This window comes from Oncorhynchus tshawytscha, linkage group LG10, assembly GCF_018296145.1.
Source record: "Oncorhynchus tshawytscha isolate Ot180627B linkage group LG10, Otsh_v2.0, whole genome shotgun sequence".
NCBI lineage: Eukaryota > Metazoa > Chordata > Actinopteri > Salmoniformes > Salmonidae > Oncorhynchus > Oncorhynchus tshawytscha.
In genome coordinates, this window is record NC_056438.1 from 72,792,946 (window position 1) to 72,812,506 (window position 19,561).

At 41.8% G+C, this 19,561-nt stretch overlaps 1 protein-coding gene across 2 annotated transcripts; it reads right to left on the reverse strand.

The window, feature by feature from the left end:
• Positions 1-9,221: 9,221 nt before the first annotated feature.
• On the reverse strand, positions 9,222-18,933 carry LOC112260868 (cholinergic receptor, nicotinic, gamma). 2 transcript variants are annotated; one of them, XM_024436234.2, is made up of 12 exons: positions 18,540-18,933; positions 15,260-15,399; positions 15,101-15,145; positions 14,852-14,976; positions 14,550-14,705; positions 13,761-13,858; positions 13,206-13,406; positions 12,238-12,352; positions 11,413-11,527; positions 10,617-10,890; positions 10,053-10,186; positions 9,222-9,913 (listed from the first exon to the last, which is right to left on the reverse strand). In XM_024436234.2, the coding sequence occupies exons 2-12, from the start codon at positions 15,386-15,388 to the stop codon at positions 9,689-9,691; spliced, it is 1,617 nt and encodes a 538-aa protein (XP_024292002.2). In that variant the 5' UTR covers positions 15,389-15,399; positions 18,540-18,933; the 3' UTR covers positions 9,222-9,688. The 2 variants fall into 2 exon arrangements, with proteins under 2 accessions (XP_024292002.2, XP_024292003.2); XM_024436235.2 differs by lacking the exon at positions 18,540-18,933 and adding an exon at positions 17,673-17,817.
• Positions 18,934-19,561: the final 628 nt, after the last annotated feature.

A 19,561-nucleotide genomic window follows, 5' to 3' on the forward strand; every position in this document is an offset into this window, starting at 1 on the left:
TACCTGTCCACCCTGATCAACCACCCTCCTTTCATTGTTGCATTAGGTAACCATCTGTCTTATGCAACTATACCAAACTATACCAAACTATACCAAACATAACCTATCATTTGAAATAGAGTGTCTGGGATTTACGTACAGAATAATATGAAATGCTCTGAGATCAGGTTGGTGACTTAGACCTCGTGCACTGAAGTGCAGGGACGTGGGCTGTTACGTGTAGGTTATCTTGATAATATGGTTATTTTCTAGGTCAGTGGAACACAGAATGTATTGATGCCGTCAACTCAAATGGGGAAAACTGTTTCTGTGACAACTAAACAGGTCATGATGAAGGGGTTTTAACAGTACCTCTTCAGTTGTTGCATCATAACTGTCCCTGTGACAACCACAACCTTTTCCCCCTTGAATTTGTCACACGATGCGCCCATTTTTTATATGTTCATGTATATCAAGATGGGGACGTTAAACAATGACATAGAACTACTGTAGGTCTACCATTTCAAAACATGGTCTTAGCTTCATAATATTTGGCAGTGTATGGTTCTTCCACTTTGGAGAACGTTAAGATTATTGGCTTTTTCTTGTTTTCTGCTATAGAAATACCCTTTGTAAATAAAATGACAAAAAGCCATTACTACTATTACTACTTACAGGTCATCTTTCAATCATGTACAACAGAGATCACAATACTGATTGAAAGACTACCTGAAATGAAGGATCATTTCCATTCACAGAGCCATTGAAGAAGTGATGAGAAAAAGCTTCATTTTCAGACACACTGCTACTTGTTTTATATTTAATATATCAAAGGATTCTTGCAGTCAAGTGTTCTCTTCTTGTAATATCAGTAGCTGATATTACAGTTGCGATACATGGAAAAGTATCTCCTACAGTACATACAGTAGGCCTACTAATCACAACGGTCAAGATTTATTGTGTTTGAATTGAACACTCAAACTTATTTTTAAGGCTACTGTACATAACATCACATTATGTCACACGAGACCAACATTATGTAATGATCTACACTCTCAGAAAAAAGCCTTCCAAAAGGCTACTGTACATAACATCACATTATGTCACACGAGACCAACATTATGTAATGATCTACACTCTCAGAAAAAAGCCTTCCAAATGGCTTCTTTGGCTGTCACCATACTGTAGGAACACCCCTTTTGGTTCCAGGTAGAACCTTTTGGGTTCCATGTAGAACCTTCTGTGGAAAGGGTTCTATATGGAACCCAAAGATTTTCTACCTGGAACAAAAAAAGGTTCTAGATGGCAACTTTTTTTCAAAGCGTGTAGTACAACAATAACATCTTCCTTCATTTGTTGCTGACACGCACCAACATATAGTTGCTGTAAATTCTTGACGAGGCCAGAGAGTGGAAGTGGGTTTTGTACCAAGTTACAAACAATGGGGCCTGTTTGTCACACTTCCCTCCCTGACCCAAATAAAAATCCACCTTGTTCCTCAAACGCTGGGTCTACGGTCCAGAAAAGGGCATCATATTTCCAACTGTGAAAGTATTTAAACTAGAATTCCAGATCATTGGATCAGATCATCTTGGAATCTCATTCTGAGGAGAGAGTTCCAGGTATCTGTTGAACTTCACTACCTGCCTCGACCTCTGAACCTGACAAGATGGCAAAGCTTGCTGTGACTCTCTCTACTCTGCTGCTGCTGTTGTTGGCACTGATGACTCTGGGTGAAACTAGTAAATAGGACAGGAACTGTCATCAAATGTGCTGTTCGCTACCATCAATGTTGGCTTAGTCATATTTTAGTTTCCCACCTAGTTTAACTTTTTTGTATTATCTTATCGTTTGTCTTAATATCTGTGATGTTTGTGTTGTGCAGGTCCTCTGAAAATAGGTATGCACAAGAATGCACAGAACACAACATGTTGCACAAAATACCAACAGGACCCCATCCCCAAGATGAGTCTGACTAAACAAAACTAAATACAACTAGGAAGAGCAGAGGTTTTATTCAGCTATTTCCTATTTTCTAATATGTTTTAGAAGAGATTATTTTCTGAATGTTCAAGTTAACCATTTATGGCAGTGGCTACAGTAAATCAGGGTCACACAGAGTGTTTAGTGGTAGTCTTAAACAAATCTACTTTGATACAAAAGTATATACCTCACACATGGTTATGGGCTTAAAAAAAGAGGACACCTGTACCTTGTCAGATATCGAGTTTAAATGTATTACATTTTGAGTTTGCCTCCCAATATTACACTTTATATACATCACAGAAGACTGAACCGTAACGTAACTGTTTGAATGAGAAACACCACATTTTTGTCAGATTTTCTAAAATTATTTGTATTAATTCTGAAATTCTGATAACATTCCACCCATGAGGCCACTATGTGATTTGACTGCAGGAAAGGGCTACCAGACACATGTTCAGATTGATTGTTGAAACTGATGTCAGGAATGTTTAATGTTTCTAAATCCTTCTCTCCTCTCTCTCGTAGATTCACCACTGTGAAAAGGGATTGGGACAAACCTGCCTGTGCCGACACCAACCAGAAATGGGTACAGGATGCTATTGAACTCATCCCCGTAAGATGAATTAGTTGTATTTTATTTTATGTCATAATATTATGTTACTGTAACTGAAGAATACAGAAAAACTCAAAGTACAATAAAATACATGCATTGTTCTCTCATTGTGAATGTAATGAAGAGCACTGTAATACATTGTAGACTGTTGCCTGTAGCTTGTGAGGTGTGGAAACACTTTGTTGCTTTTATGAATTTTGTCTTGCTGCTTTTTGTTCTATGTTGCTCTGTCTGTATGCTATGTCTTGCTTGTCCTATGTTGCTCTGTCTGTATGCTATGTCTTGCTTGTCCTATGTTGCTATGTCTTGCTTGTTCTATGTTGCTATTGTCTATATTGTAATTGTTTTTAATAACCTGCCCAGGGACTGCGGTTGAAAATTAGCCGGCTGGCTAAAACCGACACTTTTACTGAAACGTTGATTAATGTGCACTGTCCCTGTAAAAATAAAAATAAACTCAAACTCAAACTATGATTAACGATAATGTGCTCTATGAATTTTCTTTTAAGGATCAAAAGGATGGCAGCCTGAAGATGGTGGTGGCATCCACACGGACCTGACTTTGTCAACTATTTTCAGAGGGTGATTTGGGCTCCCGGGTGGCTTAGCAACCTAAGACACTTCATCTCAGTGCTTAAAACATCACTACAGACACCCTGGTTCAATTCCAGGCTGTTGAGGGTGGTGCACAATTGGCCCAGTGTTGTCTGGGTTTGGCCGGTGTAGGCCATCATTGTAAATAACAATTTATTCTTGACTAGTTAAATAAAGATGAAAATGTTTTAATTGTTAAGCACCAGCTGTCAGAGCAGCAGATCACTGTACCTGTCCACAGCCCATCTACCTACCTACCTCATCCCCATACAGTATTTATCTATTTATCTTGCTCCTTTGCACCCCAGTATCTCTACTTGCACATTCATCTTCTGCACATCTACCATTCCAGTGTTTAATTGCTATATTGTAATTACTTCGCCACCATGGCCTATTTATTGCCTTAACTCCCTTATCTTATCTAATTTGCACTAACTGTATATAGACTTTTTGTTTTATTTTGTTCTACTGTTGACTATGTTTTGTTTATTCCTTGTGTAACTCTGTGTTGTTGTATGTGTCGAATTGCTATGCTTTATCTTGGCAGTTGCAAATGAGAACGTTCTCAACTAGCCTACCTGGTTAAATAAAGGTTAAATTAAAAATGTAAAAAAATAAAAATGGGTGAAAACAATACTGTACTCAGTGTAAAATGTGATGTAAATGTTCAGTACATTAAATAATGTATCTATTTTTATAATAAATGGCTATTCTTTGACTATTTTTAGGGCCTTCTTCTGACACCGCCTGGTGTAGAGGTCCTGGGTGGCAGGCAGCTTTGCCCCAGGGATGTACTGGGTCCTACGCACTACCCTCTGAAGTGCCTTGCGGTCGGAGGCCGAGCAGTTGCCGTACCTTAACCCTAACCTTAACCACAATGCTAATCTTATGCCTAACCCAACACAATTTTGAATTAACATTCCAGATAAACCTTGTGCAATGAAATTTACAGCCACTGGGTTGCACCATAAGACCATAAACTCTGAAACGGGTGGCAGTCGCTGTCCTTCCGAGAGAGATTTAGCAGGAGTAACGTAAACTCATGTAAACGCGTACATCGCCTTGGTCCGTACAATTGCCCTTATTTTAGCACCCCAAAAACGTAATACTTCCAGATCAACTGTAATGTCAATACCATTGTAAAGCACAATTTCTCCCCTTTCCAACAGAATCAATTACATGACCCCCACGCTGCCCGTTTCTGCATAATTCAAGCAGGCAATGAGCCCCGTCGGGTCTTTTTAAAAATGTCGGGTGGGGAAGCGAAACTAATGTGTGATAGTGAGAAGGAGAGATGTTGTGTGGGAAAATTGCTTTTTTTCACTCGATCTGTCCAACTTATCACCTTATCAACTTATCACTGTGTCATTACATACCTATTTGAAGGTTTGTGTCGAATTTGAATCGGGTTTTTAGGGCGGTGCTAAAGTGATCTTATAAGTAAACAGCGGCTTTGAGAATGATGATCGCATGCAATGATGACACATTTTTTTTACTAGGTATCCCCCCTTACCCCCGTCACTGTCCATTTCTTGTTTTTAAAGGATGATAGAAGTGCTACACCTGGTGGAGAGAGATTGTAAGACAGAAATAGTTGCTTTATGCTGCTGTACGTTACGGCATGACATGCCACGATGTAACGGAGGGTCTGTTTTTTAAACTTTTCTCCAATACTATAGAGCCATTACCATGTCGGTCAATGCTTGAAAAGAAACCTAGTTCACCCCCGATTTTGACATCAACACAGTCGCTACAGTCCCATTAGTTTTCTTTGTAGCCTCGATTGAATGTTGCGGTTGCGCACATTTGTACGGAATGGGGTGAGTTTATGTTACTTTCAGGTATTTAGCTAACTGCTATGTTTCTTTGCAGAGTTTTCCTATAAGCGTAATAATCTGGGCTTTCAGCATTTGAATAAGCTTTTCTAATTTTCTTATAGCGATCTAATAACATACCTAGTTTGCTAGCGAGCTAGCCATCATCCTCATATTTTCAAAACAAAAATTGTCAGGAGTTGGGAAAATAGTTCTGGTCCATGGCGCAGGCCTTGATCAAACCGACAGCTTCATTACTTTTTGGAACACCAGAATTTCCAATGTAATGCTGTGTTTGCCTTGCAATTACGCCTCGATCACACCGACAGCTTCATTGCGTTTTACCTTACCTTAAGTTGCAGTATGTTCAGTGTGGTGCATTGTGCATAGATTGGATTTATTCAACGTATGCATCAAACTGTATGCATAGACAGACGGCTTGACAGAAATGGTAGTAGAAGGTGAATGTGTAACTAACGCCTTGATCACACCGACAGAGCTTTGCGCAAAATGGTACGCAGCATCTGGCGGACTAACTAAACACAAGTACTGCGTTAGTAAATGATGTTGTCATGCCGTCTGGTTTGCTTAATATAAGGACGTCGATGTATAGCATTTAATTGTACTTTTTACTTTTACGCGAGTGTTACATTTGAGTTATTTTCCACCACTGTCCTCAAGTACTTTTTAAACAAGATCCTTTTAGACTTTTACTAAGTAGCATTTTACTGGGTCACTTTTACTTGAATCATTTTCTATTAAGGTACAGTATCTGAGTACTTTTTCCACCACTGGTTTGTTGTGAACAGTAAAACTACAACTTTGTTGCAGAAGCTGTACCTTTCTCACAGGGCCTCTTCAACCTCAGGAGGCTGAAGTAATTTGGCTTGGTCCCTAAGACTCTCACAAACTTTTACAGATGTACAATTGAGAGCATCCTGTCGGGCTGTATCACCGCCTGGTACTTCAACTGCACCGTCCGCAACCACAGGGCTCGCCAGAGGGGTGTGTGGTCTGCCCAACGCATCACCGGAGGCACACCGCCTGCCCTCCAGGCCACCTGCAGCACCCGATGTCACAGGAAGATCAAAAAGATCATCAAGGACATCAACCACCCGAGCAACAGCCTGTTCACCCCGCCCCGTAGCACTCACTTACGTCATCATGAAGTGCTTTGAGAGACTAGTCAAGGACCATATCACCTCCACCCTACTTGACACCCTAGACCCACTACAATTTGCTTACCGCCCAAATAGGTCCACAGACGATGCAATCTCAACCACACTGCACACTGCCCTAACCCATCTGGACAAGAGGAATACCTATGTGAGAATTCTGTTCATCGACTACAGCTCGGCATTTAACACCATAGTGCCCTCCAAGCTCGTCATCAAGCTCGAGACCCTGGGTCTCGACCCCGCCCTGTGCAACTGGGTACTGGACTTCCTGACGGGCCGCCCCCAGGTGGTGAGGGTATGCAACAACATCTCCACCCCGCTGATCCTCAACACTGGGGCCCCACAAGGGTGCGTCCTGAGCCCTCTCCTGTACTCCCTGTTCACCCACGACTGCGTGGCCACGCACGCCTCCAACTCAATCATCAAGTTTGCGGACGACACAACAGTGGTAGGCTTGATTACCAACAACAACGAGACGGTCTACAGGTAGGAGGTGAGGGCCCTCGGAGTGTGGTGTCAGGTAAATAACCTCACACTCAACGTCAACAAAACTAAGGAAATGATTGTGGACTTCAGGAAACAGCAGAGGGAACACCCCCCTATCCACATCGATGGAACAGTAGGGGAGAGGGTAGTAAGTTTTAAATTCCTCTGCGTACACATCACAGACAAACTGAATTGGTCCACCCACACAGACAGCATTGTGAAGAAGGCACAGCAGCGCCTCTTCAACCTCAGGAGGCTGAAGAAATTCAGCTTGTCACCAAAAGCACTCACAAACTTCTACAGATGCACAATCGAGAGCATCCTGTCGGGCTGTATCACCGCCTGGTACGGCAACTGCTCCGCCCACAACCGTAAGTCTCTCCAGAGGGTAGTGAGGTCTGCACAACGCATCACCGGGGGCAAACTACCTGCCCTCCAGGACACCTACACCACCCGATGTCACAGGAAGGCCATAAAGATCATCAAGGACAACAACCACCCGAGCCACTGCCTGTTCACCCCGCTATCATCCAGAAGGCGAGGTCAGTACAGGTGCATCAAAGCTGGGACCGAGAGATTGAAAAACAGCTTCTATCTCAAGGCCATCAGACTGTTAAACAGCCACCACTAACATTGAGTGGCTGCTGCCAACACACTGACTCAACTCCAGCCACTTTAATAATGGGAATTGATGGGAAATGATGTAAAATATATCACTAGCCACTTTAAACAATGCTACCTTATATAATGTTTACATACCCTACATTATTCATCTCATATGTATACGTATATACTGTACTCTATATCATCTACTGCATCTTTAGGTAATACATGTATCACTAGCCACTTTAACTATGCCACTTTGTTTACATACTCATCTCATATGTATATACTGTACTCAATACCATCTACTGTATCTTGCCTATGCCGCTCTGTACCATCACTCATTCATATATCTTTATGTACATATTCTTTATCCCCTTACACTTGTGTCTATAAGGTAGTAGTTTTGGAATTGTTAGCTAGATTACTTGTTGGTTATTACTGCATTGTCGGAACTAGAAGCACAAGCATTTCGCTACACTCGCACTAACATCTGCTAACCATGTGTATGTGACAAATAAAATTTGATTTGATTTTTGATTTGATATAGGACTCATTTTACTGTGGACATAGATACTTTTGTACCTGTTTCCTCCAGCATCTTCACACAGTCCTTTGCTGTTGTTCTGGGATTGATTTGCACTTTTCGCACCAAAGTACGTTCATCTCTAGGAGACAGAACACATCTCCTTCCTGAGCAGTATGGCGGTTGCATGGTCCTATGGTGTTTATACTTGCGTACTATTGTTTGTGCAGATTAACGTGGTACCTTTGTTTGGAAATTGCTCCCAAGGATGAACCAGACTTGTGGAGTTCAACAGCCATGACAACAGCCATGACATCATTTTTGGGAATTTTCCAAGCTGTTTAAAGCCACAGTCAACTTTGTGTATGTAAACTTCTGACCCACTGGAATTGTGATACAGTGAAGTATATGTGAAATAATCTGTCTGTTACCAAGTGTTGGAAAAATTACTTGTGTCATGCATAAAGTAGATGTCCTAACCAACTTGCCAAAACTATAGTTTGTTAACAAGACATTTGTGGAGTGGTTGAAAAACGGGGTTTAATGACTCCAACCTATGTGTATGTAAACTTCCGACTTCAACTGTATATGTTATACTTAAAGGGGTCCTCAAATATGGTATGACCATCTTAAAACAATTCCAGCTTTTTAAATGTTGCCATTTGTCAAGCACTTACACACTCTGAGGTCCACTCCCTGGCATCTCTTGATTGAAGTTAGTGGCTAGCAAGCAAGCAGCTGTGGTTTTCAAACAGGGGGGCTCTGCCTCACACCCATACTACCAAAGGTTGCTATACCTTTACTTTTAATGAAACAAAGTTCATCTTCGAACAAAACAAAAACAACATGTGTATGATCAACAATCTGGAAAAGAGAACACTGTGTTTGCTAATTAATATCAAAATCACAACAAAATTAACTATCTTACAAAAAACATGATGGATGATGGTTGCCCAGCATGGTCTCATAGACTAGAGGTAACATAGTAAATGTAAATCCGGGACACTCAAATTAATATGATATGTTATGTTCGGTATGTTACATAAGATTGAAAGTAACTGAAGTAGGATGGTTGGTCGGGGTGGATGAGTAGACGTATAATGCGAAGGTCTAGCAAACTAAAGGTTGTGTGTTTGAATCTTATCACATACAACTTTAGCATTTTGTCTAATTAGCATCTTTACAACTACTTACTACCTTTTAGCTACTGTGTAACTACGTAGCACATTAGCTTAACTTTAATCCTAACCTTTACCCTAACCTTAACCCTTAACCCTAGCCCCTAGCCAAGCTAACATTAGCCACCTAGCTAACATTAACATTTGCCACCTAGCCAACGTTAGCGTTAGCCACCTAGCTAATGTTAGTAACAACAAATTGTAATTCGTAACATATTATATAAAATGGATGATGGACATCCACAAATGAATTCATACCTTAAGAAACGTAACATATCATACTAATTGGAGTGTACCGGATTTACATTTATTAGGTTACGTCTACCCCTGAGTCCGGGTTGGGTTGCCTTAAAGAAAGTAAACATAACAGTGTGATAAAACTTTAGCATATTACTCAGTGGTAATATCTATGTTCAAAAATACCACCTTCAACCATTTCTCTGAAACACACATATCATACAAGGCATCAGTGCGTATGGTCAACCATATCCCTTTGTAATTCGTATGGACATCTATAATCCACTGTCAATATCTTTGTTGTCTCACTGAATGAGTAAACTCATAAACTGCAAGACCTGTGACAGACCCACATGGTTTAGTTTCAGTCTCAGACCACCAATACATACATAATCAAAGATCTCTCAAAGCTTTCTGCAGCCACAATAACCTGTGCTAAAACCCATTCCTTTCTAGGGCCATTTTCAGACCTCTTCCTGGTTTATGGACATTTCTCAACCCAGTAGATTTTCACCAGTGTCATTCCCAGTGGGATCGGTGATGTTATTCCCTAACGGAGGAAGGTACTTCCTGGGATCACCAGGGAAAGGTACGGAGGGGGGCTGGTTGAAATGCCCCATCAGGAAGATTCCGATGGTGCCCATGAAGAACGACAGCGCCATGGCGATGAAGCACACCCTGTCAATCACCCGGCCAACCAGGAACCACTCCTCATTCTCCTGTTGTGACATCAGAGGTACAGGTCAGAGGGGAGACTCACTCTAAATGATGGGAAATCAGTTTCCTTTCAGTAATGTTCTGGCACAAAATGGTAACTGTGCATCACCCAGGTGGGTGAAACACATTTGGGAGACTCACACTCTCAAAGTTGTTTTGTTGCCTGGCACTCTTGGCAATATGTTTGCAGGATTCCACACACTGGCGTACCTCCGGTGAGGCCTGGGCCAGGCTGGTCCCCAGGTCTTGTGCCGTACTCCCCTCAAGACTGTTATCTAGGGTCAAAGGTTAAAACAGAGAATTAACCTATACAAATTTCTTGCAATTTTCTCACAGCTAAGATTGAAAATATGGTAACACTTTACATTAAACTGCCCTTATTATTGTGTAATTACACTGTACTTACAGCAGCAAACCTATCCCTAGCTTCATGTCCAGCTGCTGGTTCAACCCTAACCCTAGCTTCATGTCCAGTTGCTGGTTCAACCCTAACCCTAGCCTCATGTACAGCTGCTGGTTCAACCCTAACCCTAGCCTCATGTCCAGCTGCTGGTTCAAACCTAACCCTAGCTTCATGTCCAGTTGCTGGTTCAAACCTAACCCATATCCTAACCCTTATCCTTATCCTAAGTGGAGGGTAAGTACAGTGTGAACAAAAAATCCCATCAATTCCCATTGTAATATTCTATGTGTAACCCTACTCACAGATCTTCTCCAGTGCAGATTTCATGAGGCCGTCTCTCTCTCTGAGCCTGGAGAACATGAGTTCAGACCGGGCCGTCTTCATGACGTATTCCTCTGCCTTGATGATGAGTCCTAGGGAGCTGCGACGCCGGCAGGGGACTAGGAATATGTTACTCCCACTGTCGGTACTGTGACTGTGACCATTACCGGTTCCATCACTGAGGTCACAGTCCTCAGACGGTGTCCACGGTCGCATCTGCATCCTCAGCAGCCGAGGCAGGATGTTCAGCAGGACCTGAGGTCAACATTGTCAAGGGTCAAAGGTCAACACCAGAGTTGGGGTAGGTAGCCTAGCGGTTAAGAGCATTGGGCCAATAACGAAAGGTCGCTGGTTCGAATCCCCTAGCATAAACTTTTGATATGACCTTGAGCAAGGCACATAAACCCAATTGCTCCTGTAAGTGGCTCTGGATAAGAGCGTCTGCTAAATGACCAAAATGTAAATATGGGGCCAATTCGAATGGAAGATACTCAATTCAGCAAGTCTATTTATATATATACATAGATTACATGTCCTTAGTTTATTGATAAATCATTCAAATTAGATTTTTAAAAATCTATTAGTGAATTAGAATTTCAGTTTAATTCCTGAATTGACCCCATGACCCCATCCCTGGTCCACACTACCAGTCCAGATCAGCCAAACTTTCCCTTATGGCCTAACAAGCCATCCGGTAATGCAGAGGAACATATAAAACCACATTAGAGGCGTGGGACGCTTCTGACAAACTTGTTGGTCACAGTTTTACAGTCTTACCTTCCTGACTTTATTGTTCATGATGTGTGTATTGGGGGATCTTAGAGACAGGTTCAGCACGATGACACAGTTCATTACTATGATGGTGGTCACGGACATGACAAACATCAGGTACCTACAAAACACATGAAGCCATTAAAGCTAACAGTTACAGAAGTCAGGACTACAGACAGGCTCTATAGACGTTGTTAAATAAAATACGTCATTTTTTGCAAAAATAAGATTTAAGGAAATACAGGCAGGCACCACATTACTACAAGACAAAACCTCTCACTCAATCAAATATGATGGTCTATATAAGCCAGCTTTGATATAATAAAAAAAATATTGAAAAGGTAGTGAAATGGGGGAATGTCTTAGTGTGATGTGGGAAGAATCCAATACTCTGCCTTGTATGTGGTACAAATCATATTATTGTGGGAACATCTCCTCTAAGAGTATGAATTAAGCGGTTTGAGAATGTTTGAATACTAAACAACCTGCCTCCACATAGTTTGAATTACAATACCAACACTGTAGTAGGTCAAAGCTGTGTGCTGGAAAACCTTGGTAGAGCATGGGTAAAGTACAGTAGGCATTGTGTGAATTTCCTTTCTTTTTATCGACTTCGACCAATGGCTACTTCTCACTTAAAACATAGTTTTTTATGTTTTTAATAGAATAACATATTAGAACTAGAAGGTCGTTTTCCATTAAGAAAATTGTGTGACTTGCTTCCACTCTTTATAAGTATTTTTGTTGTAGTTGAAGAAATGTAAAAATTGTACTTAAAGGGAAGCAGTAAAATATAGTCTAAGTAAATGATATTAAAATAAGTGGTCCTACTTTCCGATAAGAGGAACAGTCTGGGAGGTTTCTGGGACCTTGTTGGCTATGAGGATGAGGAAGACAGTCTGGGCCAGGAGGATCATGATGGACACGGTGCACTTCTGACCCCCAGCTGACCAAAACCAAAATCAGATCACAAGCACAGAGTGTCAATCAGTTGATGAAAATCTACATTTACATTGATATTTTACATTTACATTGATATTTTACATTTACATTTACATTGATATTTTATATTTACATTTCCATTGATATTTTACATTTACATTTCCATTGATATTTTACATTTACATTTCCATTGATATTTTACATTTACATTTACATTGATATTTTACATTTACATTTACATTGATATTTTACATTTACATTGATATTTTACATTTACATTTACATTGATATTTTACATTTACATTGATATTTTACATTTACATTGATATTTTACATTTACATTGATATTTTACATTTACATTTACATTGATATTTTACATTTACATTGATATTTTACATTTACATTTACATTGATATTTTACTTTTACATTTACATTGATATTTTACATTTACATTGATATTTTACATTTACATTGATATTTTACATTTACATTTACATTGATATTTTACTTTTACATTTCCATTGATATTTTACATTTACATTTACATTGATATTTTACATCTACATTTACATTGATATTTCAGTAATTTATGCGGAGCGACATGCAGTTCATCATACTGTATGTACTGGGTTTCACAAGCATCTATAGGTGTATCAGAAGTGTTACCGGGTAGGTTAGGTGAATGTCTTGAGTGCGGACTGTGAGTATGTGAGTGTGTGTGTGTGTGTGTGTGTGTGTGTGTGTGTGTGTGTGTGTGTGTGTGTGTGTGTGTGTGTGTGTGAACGTGGGTGTGCATATGCATGTACATGTGTATGCGTCCGTGTGTGGGTGTGTGTGTGTCCATGCAGTCGTCACCTTTGGCAGGCAGGAAGTAGACGAGCAGGCCCAGGGATGAGATGAGGACACAGGGAACGATGATGTTGATGACGTAGAACAGAGGTTTCCTCTGGATCATCAGGAAGAACACCACTTCCTGGTACTCTAATTCATCTTTAGTGTAGCGCTGGTTAATCATCTTCTTAGCAGGCCTGTGTTTGATGATCCACTCCCCATTCTCTGACAACAGACGAGAGCTAGAGTTAATATGAATAGTGTCATGGCTCCCATGTATGCTGCTTAGAACATTATCCAATTCTGTCAGAATGAGATAACGAGAGAACAAGAGAACAAGAGAAGGTTTTAAATCCTCTTCAGTTCCCAGATGATGCAATAACTTTGTATTTGTTTTTAAGAAACAGAACCCAAATTGAATTGAACGTTCATTGACGATTCTATAAACATTTTTTGGTCTTGTTGTAAAATGCTCTCATGTTATCCTCTGTTCCCTAATGTTCCTTGTATTTTTCATACGCTCACAAAAAAAACACAGAAATCAATCAAGGTGTTTGCGGCGTAGGGTTACTACAATACCTGTAAAAGCCTCGGGGTCGATCACCACCCACTCCACAGGCTGGTTGTCCTCCTCTGTGAGAACTAGTTCTATCTCGTTAGCGTTGTAGGTCTGGGAACTGAACACAGGGAGAGAGGAAACAGTTATCCATAACCGTGAAACTAAAAACAGAACACACTCCACTGACACACCAATAAGCTGCGTCTCATATTGACTAACTTGATGTTTTTTGTATTTGTGGTTTAATTGATTGGTTTCCCATTTTGCGTACACTTTGGGTTGGATTAAATCCCTATTGTGGAAGATCCATGTTATAGCTCGAGTGAAATTTAAAGGCAATGTTCCTGCGTTCGCAGAGACTGCATTCACAGTAAATGCTGCATGTGTCAGCAGAATCGGAAATGAACTTTACATTTTAACAGAGCTTTGCGATGCGGATGGAATCCAGCCTCTACTCAATTCTTTCAGATCTGCTGAAGGGGTACACAGTATAACGGCACAGGGAAGTTCAGGGCGAACTAGTCAGTTGCAACCAAAATGTCTAGTCTGCATTTAGCCCAAACCCACTGAATCAAAGAAGTGTTGGGGCTGCCTTAATCAATGTCATCAGCACCTGGGAAGCAGTTGTTGTCAGGGGGTTAACTGCCTTGCTCAAGGGCAGAACGGAATTTTCCGTCTTGGGGATTCGAACCAGCAACCTTTTCAGGTAACTGGCTCAAGGCTCTTAACCGCTAGGCTACCTGCAGCTGGTGGTTATATTCAGTTGAGATTAGTCATTAGTGGGGTGTGTGTGACTGTGACGCCCATACCGGAACACCATGGTGCAGTTCTGCCAGTCGAAGGGGAAGTAGTTGACGGTGATGGAGCAGGCGCTGCGATAGATGGCAGGAGGCAGCCAGTACACACAGCCACCAGGAGACACCAGGGCATTACAGTACATGGCTATCTCAAACTTTCCGTCTACACTTTGGAGAGAGAGAGAGAGAAAGGAGGGAGGTTATGTATGGGATCACATGTTTTGTCCTAACATGGATGCCGTTATCATGAATCTGCAGTGTTCCCTTGGCCAGCACGTTAAGTGATGATTTTACGTCATGCTTTCTAGACTCACTTGTTCTCCAGGATGATGTCAGGCAGCCAGATGCTCTTGGATGGGATCCTCATCTGGGAGGTGAGGTTTCCATACAGGACAGACCTGGGAGATTGGTCCCACCTCAGCCTGTAGTCACACCATTTCTGACAATGGAAAAAGCAGATAACAAATAGAATATGAAAGGAAACGAAGACAAAGAGTCGAGTGACATGGTGTGGTACTAAGCCACTGTGTGAGTGTTTAACCTGAGTCAACAAGGGATTTTACCATTTCAATCCAGACGCTGGTTGTAAGGGCTTCTTCTTTTTCATTCTAGGGATGGAAAGCAAGATGATCACACACACACACACACACACACACACACACACACACACACACACACACACACATACACACACACATACACACATACACACACACACTGACCAGGGAAATAAGGTTGGTGAGGGTCATCTTGACGGTGACCTGTGTGATGTCACCACTCTTCTCCATGGGCCGGACGTTCTTGTTGTAGCCTCTCATCAGGTCCTTGAACAGCTCCCCCTCCAGGTTCATCCCTGCTACTGCTGAGATACCATCAGAGACAAAATGATTGAGTGAGATAGAGAGAGACACATTGTGAGATACAATGAGAGACACCAAGTGGGTTACATTGAGAGAGACAAATAGTGAGATAGAGGGAGATAAGGTGAGATAGATGGAGATAGAGTGAGTTATTAATACTTCAATAGGGGAACACACACGTTTGGATGTCAGCTAAAACTATTTTACTAGGCAAGTCAGTTAAGAATAAATTCTTATTATCAATGATGGCCTAGGAACAGTAAATGAACTGCCTGTTCACGGGCAGAACAACAGATTTTGTACCTTGTCAGCTCAGGGATTTGAACTTGCAACCTTTCGGTTACTAGTCCAATGGTCTAACCACTAGGCTACCCTGCCTACATGATATATACATACAAATGTGGACACCCCTTCAAATGAGTGGATTCAGCTTTTTCAGCCACACCCGTTGATGACAGGTGTATAAAATTAAGCATACCGCCATGCAATCTCCATAGACAAACATTGGCAGTAGAATGGCCTTACTGAAGAGCTCAGTGGCTTTCAATGTGGCACCGTCATAGGATGCCACCTTTCCAACAAGTCAGTTTGTCAAATGTCTGCCCTGCTAGAGCTGCCCTGGTCAACTGTAAGTGTTGTTATTGTGAAGTGGACATGTCTAGGAGCACCAACAGCTCATCCCCAAAGTGGTAGGCCCCTCAAGCTCACAGTACGGGACAGCCGAGTGCGTGGCATGTAAAAATCACCTGTCCTCGGTTGCAAGACTCACTACCGAGTTTCAAACTGCCTCTGGAAGCAACAGCAGCACAAGAATTGTTAGTGGGGGGCTTCATTAAATGGGTTTCCATGGCAGAGCAATGCCAAGTGTCGGCTGGTGTAAAGCTCAACGCCATTGGACTCTGGAGAAGGGGAAACGTGTTCTCTGGAGTGATGAATCCCACTTCACCATCTGGCAGCAAATTTCCTGCAGCAAATTATTCTTTCAATGTGATATACAAACAGCTAACATATGTATTTTATTCCAGCTTCAAAGACATAAAAAACAAACATTGTCAAGATATGCCAGGATATGCATATAATTGGTACCATTGGAAAGAAAACACTTTGAAGTTTGTATAAATGTTAAAATAATGTAGGAGAATATAACACAATAGATATGGTAGGAGAAAATCCAAAGAAAAACCAATCAGAATTTAAATTTTTTGAGAGACCGTGCTCTTACAATGGAAAATATAGGGGCATACTGAATTCTAGCTCCCAGGATGCAATTCCTATGGTTTCCACAGGGGGTCAGCAGTCTATGTTCAATGTTTCAGGCTTGTAACTTCCAAAACAAATAAGAAATATCAGTTTTAGTACAGGGACACAGTCTTGGAAATTTGTGTTTGGGCACGCCATGAAGACAAGACGCACCTGCTAAAATCCTATTGTACATACTTCTTTCCGCAAGAAACGTTATAGTTTGATTACATTTTAGAGTATCTGATGAGTAAATAGAAACGTATTTTGACTTGTTGAAACAAAGTTTAGGGGTAGATTTTTGGATGTTGAACGATTGGATTACTCAAATCGATGGCGCCAACTAAACATACTTTTTTTAATCTAACAAAACAACACTACATGTTATAGCTGGAACCCTTTGGATGACAAATCAGAGGAAGATATTCCAAAAGTACGTGAATATTTTATCTCTATTTGTGAATTTATGATACCTGTGCCGGTGGAAAAATATTTTGATGTGGGGTGCCATCCTCAAACAATCACATGGCATGTTTTCGCTGTAATAGATACGGTAAATCGGACGGTACTGTTATATTAACAATGGTTTAAGCTTTCAACCGATATAAGACACTTGTATGTACCTAAATGTTTAATATCCATCATTTTTATGATAATTTATTTGAATTGCACACCCTCCAGTTTCACCCGGAAGTTGTCCCGCTAGCGGGAGGACTAGGCTTAAGAAGTTTTTAATGAAAGACAGCTTCCCTAAGGGCCTTTTTTTTGATCATACAAAAATAGCTCAACTATTTTTAATAGTTTATTCTGTTCTCTAGTGACACTTTTAAATCATGCAAAACATTTGTGCCATTTTGAAGTGTATGTATAAATCTTTCAACTCATTGTCATAATGCTTCTGCCAACCTCTCAGAAAGCCTGTATAAGCTACACATCCCATACCCTGACATTCCACCAAATACCAATAAAATACCAATTGAAATAACTCTAGAAACTAGCCATGCTTATACAGTAAAGTGGAAGCTAACATTCTTACCAGTAGTGAAGATGAAGAGAAATATCCATAGACCGAGTGGTAGAAAGCGTTGACATCCTGCGTTGAGATCCATCTCTGGGACTGAGATTATTGTTTCACACTGACACTACTCTTTAGGTTTGGCTGCCACCTGGACATGTGTGTGTGTGTGTGTGGGGGGCGGGTGTGTGGTGTGTGTGTGTGTGTGTGTGTGTGTGTGTATGTGTGTGAGGGGTGGGGTGTGTGTGTGTGTGTGTGTGTGTGTGTGTGTGTGTGGAGGGGTGGGGTGTGTGTGTGTGTGTGAGGTGGTCAGGGTTGTGTCAGTTTCAGGGGAGGGTTTACTGTCTTATGGCCCTAAAAGTATTTCTGGAGCGCTACACTCCTGCTGTCCAACCCAGGACTGCATTGTCAGCTGTCACAACACACGCACGCACGCACAAAAACACGCGCGCACACACACACACGCGCGCACACGCACGCACGCACGCACGCACGCACGCACACGCACGCACACGCACGCACGCACGCACGCACGCACACGCACGCACACACACACACACACACACACACACACACACACACACACACACACACACATACACACACACACACACACACACACACACACACACACACACACACACACACACACACACACACACACACACACACACACACACACACACACACACACACACACACACACACACACACACACACACACACACACACACACACACACACACGGCACTGGAATGTGTAGCGACCCTTTTACGTGCTCCTTACCCATTATTTAATTTTGTGTTTTTTTACACTGATCGTAACTTTTTTTGTACATAATGTTATCGCCATCGTTTCCTATGACCGAAAAGAACAGCGATCACTAACCTCGATTTGTATGAAGATTTCCACTTCAAAGATTCGGAGGCACAGGATGTACTGCTCACCCCGGACCAGGCCCTCATCCCCGAAACTCGGAAGAGAAAGATACGGCAAGAGGTCAATGTGAGGGCACCCTGATGAAACTACAATATAGAGGTCAACGTGGGGGCACCCTGATGAAACTACAATATAGAGGTCAACATAGGTGATCCCTGATGAAACTACGATATAGAGGTCAACGTGGGGGCACCCTGATGAAACTACAATATAGAGGTCAACGTGGGGGCACCCTGATGAAACTACAATATAGAGGTCAACGTGGGGGCACCCTGATGAAACTACAATATAGAGGTCAACGTGGGGGCACCCTGATGAAACTACAATATAGAGTTCAACGTGAGGGCACCCTGATGAAACTACAATATAGAGGTCAACGTGAGGGCACCCTGATGAAACTACAATATAGAGGTCAACGTGGGGGCACCCTGATGAAACTACAATATAGAGGTCAATGTGAGGGCATCCTGATGAAACTATGATATAGAGGTCAACGTGGGGGCACCCTGATGAAACTACGATATAGAGGTCAACATGGGGGCACCCTGATGAAACTATGATATAGAGGTCAACGTGGGGGCACCCTGAGAAACTACAATATAGAGGTCAACATAGGGGATCCCTGATGAAACTACGATATAGAGGTCAACGTGGAGGCACCCTGATGAAACTAGGATATAGAGGTCAACGTGGGGGCACCCTGTTGAAACTATAATATAGAGATCGACGTGGGGGCACCCTGATGAAACTACGATATAGAGGTCAACGTGGGGGCACCCTGATGAAACTACGATATAGAGGTCAACGTGGGGGCACCCTGATGAAACTACAATATAGAGGTCAAGGTGGGGGCACCCTGATGAAACTACGACATAGAGGTCAACGTGGGGGCACCCCACGTAAATAAACCGTCTCTACCCTCTGTTCTACTGGTGAATCGACAATCACTGGAGAACTAACTGGATGAGCTC

Excerpts from the sequence above, each read along its gene's own strand:
- LOC112260868 (XM_024436235.2), bottom strand. The coding sequence starts at position 17,745 with ATGGATCTCAACGCAGGATGTCAACGCTTTCTACCACTCGGTCTATGG. Across the intron at positions 14,977-15,100 it reads CCAGCGTCTGGATTGAAATG|AAATGGTGTGACTACAGGCT; the intron begins GTAAAATCCCTT and ends TTCCATTGTCAG. Across the intron at positions 10,187-10,616 it reads ATCTGCACTGGAGAAGATCT|ATAACAGTCTTGAGGGGAGT; the intron begins GTGAGTAGGGTT and ends CTTTGACCCTAG.